This window comes from Python bivittatus, unplaced genomic scaffold (genome assembly GCF_059951505.1).
Source record: "Python bivittatus isolate LINGU-HERP-01145 unplaced genomic scaffold, Pbiv_v1 ctg000980_np1212, whole genome shotgun sequence".
NCBI lineage: Eukaryota > Metazoa > Chordata > Lepidosauria > Squamata > Pythonidae > Python > Python bivittatus.
Genome location: NW_028277125.1, coordinates 39,696,348 through 39,705,489, shown reverse-complemented (window position 1 = coordinate 39,705,489; position 9,142 = coordinate 39,696,348). Strand labels below are relative to the sequence as shown.

At 37.6% G+C, this 9,142-nt stretch overlaps 1 protein-coding gene across 1 annotated transcript in view; it reads right to left on the bottom strand.

Annotated features, from left to right (window-relative positions):
• Positions 1-348: 348 nt before the first annotated feature.
• ETV5 (ETS variant transcription factor 5) overlaps positions 349-9,142 on the bottom strand; it is a 48,164-nt gene continuing 39,370 nt past the window's right edge. Inside the window, exons 12-13 of the mRNA XM_007420637.3 lie at positions 2,686-2,787; positions 349-2,406 (exon numbers count right to left, since the gene is read on the bottom strand). Of these exons, the coding sequence (XP_007420699.1) occupies positions 2,185-2,406; positions 2,686-2,787 (324 nt within the window). The 3' untranslated portion in view covers positions 349-2,184. The remainder of the gene's footprint in view (positions 2,407-2,685; positions 2,788-9,142) is intronic.

The following is a 9,142-nucleotide window of genomic DNA, read 5'->3' as shown; positions in this document are numbered from 1 at the left end:
TATTCTGATCATAACGTATTTTGGCACACATGGAAAGGAATCTGTAAAATAAGATAGGAGATGCTGAGGGTTAGTGATGAATGAGATGCAATGTGATAAGAGTGTTCTGGGAGGATTGCAAAGTTCTGTGACAGTGATATTGACTGTCCTTGGGAGTCACTTAAATCAGCAAAGTCGCACAATTATGAGGGAAAAATGACTTGCTGGCTTGACAGACTGTAGTGCAAGTAAAAATGGTCAAGAAGCCCAAACAGAGATAGCAAGACTCTGGAGGGCTCAAGGAGAAGATCAGCCCATCTTTACATGACAGTGCTTGAAACACAAAGGAATGAGAAACAATGCTGGCAGTGCCTGAACAGAAAGCAAAAATCCTTTATTGTACACAGTACAGAACGTAATGCAGCTTTGCAGGAGATATATAAGCCCTGCTCAGGCAATAATCATTTCACATCAATCCTCAGATTAACCCTTTTTGTACTATGTACTCCCAAACCAAATTAAAGAAATTGACAAACAAAAATAACACAGTTAATCCCACTGGTTTGGTTCAGCCCTGGGGCAGAATGGGGACGGCAGCAGTTTGCTGCTGCCACCCTGTGCTTTGTGACAGGCCATCTGATACATTCAGGGGAGAGTTGCTGAGTCGTTTATAAAGAGTTAAAAAAAAAGTTAGTCAAAATTCCCCCAAGTTATCAATGCAGAAAAAGGAATCCTATACAGCATTTACAATGAAACATGGAGCCCGGATGCATATTTAGGCCAAGCACATTACTGGTGCATGCCAGCAAGGCTCACAGGAAAGAGCAGAGGGGGATTTCTGAAGGATCCAGAGATGTTTTATAAATATACACATGTATGTACGTATATATGTATGTATGCACACATACACTAAGTAATGTGGACTTTCTCCCATTCTCTGACTTTTTACAAAAAAAGTTTTAATATTTGATGCCCATTGGAGATTTTAAGAAATATCTAAGGGTGTAACACAACTTAAGCAAAAGATACATCTGTGTACACATGCTTCATCTCTCTTGCTTGCAAGCTCAGCAACAATTGGAAAAAAAAGCAGTAGCAAGGTGAATGCTACCGAAGGATCAAAACTGCTATCTTGGGGAGTTCAGTGACTAGAGCTGCCTTGTATGGCAGACATACTGTTCTCTAGCAGAGAAAAAGCCAAGCAACTCTCATTTGCTGTCGAGAAGGAACACATTCTGAACGCAGAGCAAGCTGTGTAAACAGTTTTGGGGCAGCATCTAGTGCAAAGGCAGACAACAAAGCTGCATAGGGTACTATAATGCATGCATTTCAACTACTTCCTCCCAAGTTGCAGCACCTTTAGTATAAATGCTGCCAGAAGCAAGAAGGCAATAGCACTGCCCTTAGGTGAAACTGCCTTTGATTAGGGGAAACAAAGCCCAACCAACAAACATCTGGATTCAAATGTTGCCCCATACCCTTGGCAGCCCCTTTCCCATCTCTAAAAGTAAGCCATTCACATGCAGCCTTTCAGCAGAGAGGGTGGCCTGCTAGGTTCAAAAGGTTTGGGTACTTAAGTGCTGTCCTTTGGATTGCCTTTCTGAGACCAGTAATAACAACAAAAAGTAAGGAAAAAAAAAAACAAACCAGAAGAAAAGGCTTCCTCAGATTGAAAAGTTTTGCACTGAGAACCTGGGGGGAAGTGGCTGAGCTAACTCAGTCAAGCCAGCTGTTCCACACTAAGCCACAACCTCTTCTGAAAGGGCTTTCGCTGCACTGGCTCCTCATTTTCTCTGCAAATCAGAGCCCTTTCCCTTATACAAGGCGGAGTACAAAAATTGTGATTGTTACATAGCATTTTTTCTTGACAATTTGCTAATCATACATAGTCTCTTGGAGTCCTGCAAACATGTACATCACACATGTTCCTAGCAACAGGGCCCAGAAGTCATGGCCTTCCCCTTGCCCTCCCCCCCCCCGACCACCTGCCTCATGTTTTTCATGACTGCAGCCGAGGAATCGAGAACTGGATATCCTATTCATTAGCCATGTTATAGTCAGTTTTCAAAGGTAGAGGGTCTCAAAGTAATTTATCTTCTTCTGATAATATCTGCAAGGAGCAGTTTTATGAACAGAAATTCTTTATAAAAGTAATTTGCCCTTATTTGTTGGAGCTGAAGTCTCCAATGTCAGTTGCTGAGCAAGTCAGTAAGCAAAGGCCTCAGCATATGGGAGGCTGCTGCATCGATCCAGGTCAAGGAGGTATGCAGAATTATCTTCAAAATGCGTCAGAGGTAAGGTGTCATCTTCGTTCACATGGCAGTCTGGTTCAGCTTTTAAGAATGGGCGTTGATTGTCAGGGAAGGCCATGGAAAAAAGGGCATCAGGATCACAAACAAACTTGTAGACATACCGCTCTCCAGCCACCTAGAAAGAAAGGCAAGTTTCCGTTAGAATAATACAGAGAAAGAATGGCTGAGATGCAAAGTAACCAGCCTTGCTTAACCTCCTCCCCACAAATAAATGTAAGCTGCTTGTTTGGAAAGATACCAAGGAACAGCATGCTGGCTGAATTCTTTCAGTCAGGCAGACAGAATAAGAGGGAGGCTAATCCTAAAAAAAAAAAGCCATCTTCATGCCAAAAACTATTTCTATTTCTATGTAACCACACTGTTCTCATGTAGTTTGGATAAAAGACTCCCTTACCTTTTGCATGATGCCTTTTTCATAGTAATAACGAAGAGAGCGGCTGAGCTTGTCATAGTTCATAGCTGGTCGATTCTTCTGAATCCCCCACCGACGAGCTACCTAAAAAGATGAAAAATGCAACTATGAAGCTGTTCAGCGTTTGCCAGTTCTGAGGACATCACTGAAATGGGTTAGACATAAGGATGTGTATCAAATGAAAAATGTATTTTGTTTAGAACCTGAAATGAACATGTTGTATCTTGAAAGTTCTGCTGAACCAAGTTCTGCAGGCTGTAGTTCAACAGAACCCAACCCAGAACATTTTGGTGGTCTGGCTTTCAGCCAAGACAAAAACTGGAAGTATTTGTTGGAAAATATGCAAAGCTGTCTTGCCCCCCCCCCCAACCTACACTTCTGTATGACTTCTTGGCCAGCCTGTCTTCTGATCCTCTCAATGCACATCCCTAATTGGATCTTTAATACCACATTTTAGGCAGAAACAAATAGGACTGCCAATGGTACTAGCATAATGGATTCCAAATTATTTTGAGAGAAGACAACAGTTCTGTTTGTAGAAAATATCTGGCACAAGAGTGATCACCTCCCACCCCCAGTCATGGACTGAGAAAGTCATACAGGACATGGGATTTTATAGGCACTTCACTCAAACCTGGACTATATCTCTCATAGCAAAGAAATCAGTCTTTACTGTACAACCTGTCACAAGTGCCCATACTATAGTCTTCAGCTCATTTTTTTCCCAAGTTATACACTTAATTCACCGGCCCCATCCTAAACATATATTTCCCAACATGATGGCGGGGAGGAAGGTTTGGCTTTCATACCATTCAATATTGGCTCCTTTTGGGGAGGTATCAACCCACTCATTAGGTAACCCGTCCTGTACCCTTTTATATCATTTGTTTTACCAACTATTATTCATACAAGATTAGAATTGCTAAACAGTGCACCTTTACAACAAAGCACAAAGCGGTAAAGACCTACATATATTGCTAAAGTAAACTCAGCTTATTTCAGAGATGTAAAGTACCACACCCATTCCCTTGAAACTTGCTTGCGGCTTCTGAAAAGTCATTGCGAACCCTCCCAACTTCTTTGGCCAAGTCATAGAATATTGACCAAGAAAACCATTAACATGACATCCTTATTGACTGCAACTGAAACCACAGCTAGTAAGACATGACTGGGAAACTTAATAGAAGAACAAGGTGCTCCTAATGGGTTGCAACAACACTGATTAAATTCTAATACAACTGTGCAGCAGTAATATAGAGGGGATTACTCATTTCAGGTCTTTGGGAGCAGGATCTGATGACATAAGCCTGTTGCCAACCAACCTGCTGTTTCCCAGGGGATTTATGGAATGGACAATCAGCCAGGCACTCAGAGAAGATTAATAGGATTTCCAAGCACTAAGTGCACCGAGGCAGCCTACATTCACCTGAGGCATTGCAAAAGCCTAGAACAGCAATCTCAACCAAATACATAGAGTGTTTCCAGTGGCCTTAACAGCTCTATAGATAACTATGTTCATGTGATGTGCTGGTCAGATTATCTTTCTCCATCAGAGCAAAGATAAAGTGATGAAGGGAAATGCAAGTGAATTAAACACATATATCATTACCAGAGAAAGCAGAATTTACTCATTGAGTGTCCTACATCATTGCAGTTCTTGACATAGCAATTCATCTATCTCCCACAATACACTTCCTTATCTATTGAAACATTTGAATTAAAGTCACAAGAAAAAGGACATTAGAAATGAGAGCTGGTTTGTATTTCACACTTCTCTTTCTCTGCCCCCATCCCAAACTTTGCTATTGCTGATTCATACCCTGAGGGGCCAGCTACAGCTAGTAAATTCACTAGCACTGCAGTGTCAAAGGAGAGGTAGGATAGATACACAGAAACATATACCTGCTACTTTTAAACTTAGAGGTTTAAACTAAACTCTAAAGTTTCCAGGGTTGAGGTAGGCTTGGCTAAATTTTGCATGTTTAGACAAAGGCTCATTGCATATGCAGACCCCAGCAGAAAAAGAGCCATGCCCACACTGTTAGCACACAGATCCAAGCATCCCTGTAGTCATTCTGCCATAATCATGTTCCAGCACCCAGGCTCTGAGGACAACTCAAACACTGTCCACTCTTTTATAGTTAATTTTATTAAAAAATACAATTACAACAATAACAACAAATACAAACTAAAAAAACCTAAAAGAATAAAAAAAAAATAGAAGATGCAGAAAAGAAAATAGAAAAGAAAGAAAAAAATAAGAATATAGTAAAGAAAAAGAAAAGAAATATATAAAGAAATGACTTCCCCCTTCATCACAAGTATAAACAATTTTAGTAACTTATTACATTCTCTTAAAATACAACAAATAATCTCTTCTTCCCATATCCCATCTCTTATCTATAAACAAATCCTTAAAGCCTCATCATTTCAGTCCTGTTGTCAGCAAAAATCCATTAAGGGTTGCCAGAGATAACAACATATCTATTTTAATCTTGATCAAATAAACCAACTTTATATTCCTTCCTTTTACATATCTTCAAAGCTTTAACAAGCCTCTTTTGTAAATCCAATGTAGGAAAATTGTCCAGGTCACTTTCCTGGTTTGTTATTTGTATAACCCTTTTAATTATTAAGACATCTGCTGATTTCTTTTGTATGTCCAGTGTAACATCTTTTCCCATGTCATTCTTGTAGCCTGTCATTTTTAAATCCACTTTCAAATCATTCTCAGTCTTACTATTTTTTTTAACTAATTTAAAACAAAAGCATTTTCCCACGGGAAGGATTTTTTATAATTCATTCCAAAATCTTATTGCAAATTTATCTAGACCCTTAGTCCATTCGTTTCTAAAATCTAAGTTTTAATCACCTTTTTGCTGTTTATTAAAAAAAAAAAAATTAAGTTCTTAAACTTGTATTTAAAACTTGAAGGAAACTCACCCGGTGCTATAAAACCTGTCAATCCAAAGGTTCCTAGTAGCTGAAAAGCAGTTAACAAACAATTTCCAAAAGTGATTAGAAACGGAAGTGTGTGAACTTAGTGTTCTTTCAAAGATGCTGACCGCAATTTGAGCAAGATGGCTATTCCTTATCTCCCAGAGCTCTCCTCATGAGAAGCAACTGCCTGGAGCACTGATAGGCGATCTCAAGTCCTCTCCTTGTCTGGAGAGGAATTATTGAACACTGGTCTACTTGCCAGCTCTTCATTCCACTGCAGTTGTCAGCTCTGCTTTTCATGGAGCTGTCTTCAGTCCACCATTTCTTCCCCAGAACAAGCGACAACTCAAACACTATCCATGTGGTGCTACTGTGCTGTGTAGGATGGATGATCACTGACTCCATCAAAGCCCTTCTCTTTCGGAAATTCCATTGGGTTATCATTGGGTGTCTGGAAGCAAAAAATCTTCTGTGCTTCTCGAAGAGACTGCTTATATTTGTTTTCAGCAGAACCAGAAGAAGAGAGATGTCAAATGTAAAATCTTTGGCCTTGTACAGAGGGAACATGGTCCTGAAATGGAGTTGCTCCTATCCATTGGTGGCTCCTTGGCCTTCTCACCAAAGCAAACTGCCAGGGTGCATATAGGTTCATGAATTAAGTGTTTTAAGATCTAAGGGGTCCTTTTTGTAATATAGAAAGAGGGAGGGAAACAAGAGACTGTCAAAAGACCTTTGAAGGGAAGGGGCTGCCAAATAGTTTGGAAAAAAAAAGAGGGAATCTATTATTGTCACATGGAGTGTACTGTATTTTGAGGATCATTAGCCAGCATGCCTGTGCAGCTGGTTTCAATTATTAGTCTGGCTCAACAGCTTTCTCCTCAGCATTATTTGGCACAAGCTAACACTCTACCAAATCCTTTTCAGTAATGTAAAGGATTTATTTACAAAACCCAGCGTTATTACAGGGTGACAATGGGGCAAAACATGCAGCAACAGTGAAAACTGTATTGCAGCTTAATTAGAAAATAAAAAGAGAGAGGAAGGGGAGAGGAAAAGGGTAAACCAATAGAAATGGAACTACAACTCCCCCCACCCATAAAGGCTAGAAAGACAGTGTCTGCAGTAACAAAAATAGGCACAATTGTATGTCGTAAAATAATTTATAATCTATGAGAATATATTAATGAACAGTTCAAAAAATAGTACACTGAAAATAAAACTTCAAAAATAAATATATTGCAATGTTTTTCTAGAATCATCAACATCTAAAATTTAGTATGTACACAAATTTTTATTAGTTTTTTAGTCTACCGCAACATAAATATACGTTGGTGTTCTGCATCAAATGGAAAATGACTTTAATTTGCTGGGGATTTTTGCTATTCATGAGAAACAGAACTTGTCAGCAGGAACCCCGCCCCCCCTGCTATTGGCTAATCCCTGGCAATATTCCATAGGTACTGGATATTTTGTAAAGGAAATTCAGATTCAGTTATTGAAACTAGCAAAAACAAATTAAGAGTATCCCTAACAACAGCACTAATATAATCTTAGTTTGCAATTAGTGCAAATATGCAGAATTCTGCAGAGGGCAAACATCCATTGCAATCTAAATAGCTGGCAGCAATTATTTTTGATCACTGTTATTGATTAACAAGTAGACAGTAATTTTCTCTTTTTCCACTGATACATTTCCTGTGAAAAAAGTAATATCTAAAATGGATGAATTGACTAGCATTCAATCAACATACATTCAGAACATTAAGCAAGTATTTCATTTTTACTGATGGGACCTGAGCAATTTTAAACCCATAAAAGATGGCAAATCTTAGTATTTCTCTAGTTATGTCTTGCAATATATTATTAAAAATGTATAGGAATTTTTTTAACTCAATGTTTTCTATCTTGACATGTTCATTGTAAGTTATAAAATAACTATTCTTCTTTATGAGATCTTATTGTGACAACATAACATATTGTGACAATAGAATATAACTGTTATTCATACTACTTTTATTAAGTTTACTGGCATTTATTTTTAAGGATAAATTGATTGCACCTCTGGTTATGAGAAAAGAAGAACATGCTTTGTACCTGCTAACTGGCTGTTTTGGAAATTCAACAAACTCTGCCTGAGGCTGGCAGAGGAGGAGGGGCTTGGGCTGAGAAAAAACAAAAAATGGACTTATGGTAGGCCCTTACATATTGTCCTCTTAAAAAAAACTCACACAGATTTCAATTGCTTTTAAACAAAGCTTCCTCCAAGAGTGAATTAGAAACAAACAGCAAAAAAAAAAAAAAAAAAAAATTAAGATTACAGTTGGAAAAGTAAAAACTAATGCAAACTACAAAAAACATAAAAATAAAAATAGTGCAGAAAAAAAAAAAGAAGTAAAAAGAAAAATAGAAAAAAAAAAGAATAAAGTAGTAACTTCCCCATTTATCATGACAAGTACAATTTTAGTAAATTATCACCATCTCTTAAGATGCAACAAATGCATTATTCTTCCCATAACTCATCTCTTAACTATTAACAAAATCTGAAAGCCTCATCATCCTAGTCAGCAAAAGTCCATTAAGGGCTACCAGAAATAACTACATAACTATTTTAACCTTGATCAAATAAGTCAACTCTGTATTCCTTCCCTGCGCTTTTAACCATCTTAGGTTTTAATCCCTTAAAATAATGTCCTTGAGCTTGATTTCTTTTCATCTTCTCTTTGTCTCCTCTCAGCAAATCCTTCAAGGCTTTAATAGATCGCTTCTGTAAATCCAGTAAAAAAAGATTATCCAAATCACTCTTCTGAATTAATACTTGTATGGCCTTCTCAAATATCAAGACATCAATCGGTTTCATTTGTATATACAGTGTGTCATCTTTTTGCATATGATTCTTTTAACTTGTCATATTTAAATCCACATTCAAATCAATTTCAATTTTATCCGGTATAATTTGTTCTTCTGTAACAGTGTTTGCCCACTATATATCTATGCTGTTAATTAATTTCTCAGTCCCTGAGTACCAAATCTCCATAAAAGGATCTGCTATTAAAATATTTTATTCCATTTTGTATTAACATGTCTAATCTGAGTGCTCTTCTCCTTTAAGTAATTTTTAGTTTCCCCAGGTTCCCTCTAGGGTCCAACATTCAAAGTCCCTTATTATCATGTTATCTTTCCAGCAAACCAAAACAATCACAATTTCCCATGGGAAGGATTTTTATATTTAACTACAAATTCTCATTTCAAAACCATCTAGATCCTTAGTCCATTTTTAACTTTCCAAAATCATCACTTTGAACCTCCTTTTCCTGTTTATTCCCTCCAAAATTATTATTTTTCTAAATCCTTAAAGTCATATGTTAAACTTCTTTTGTAAAAGAAAAGGAAACTTGCCCAGTGAATGCAATAAAAACTTGCCATTCTGAAAGTTCTTAATATTTCAAAAACAGTATAATTCCAGAAGTGATTAAGAGACGAGGCTCAGTTGAGCTTTTTG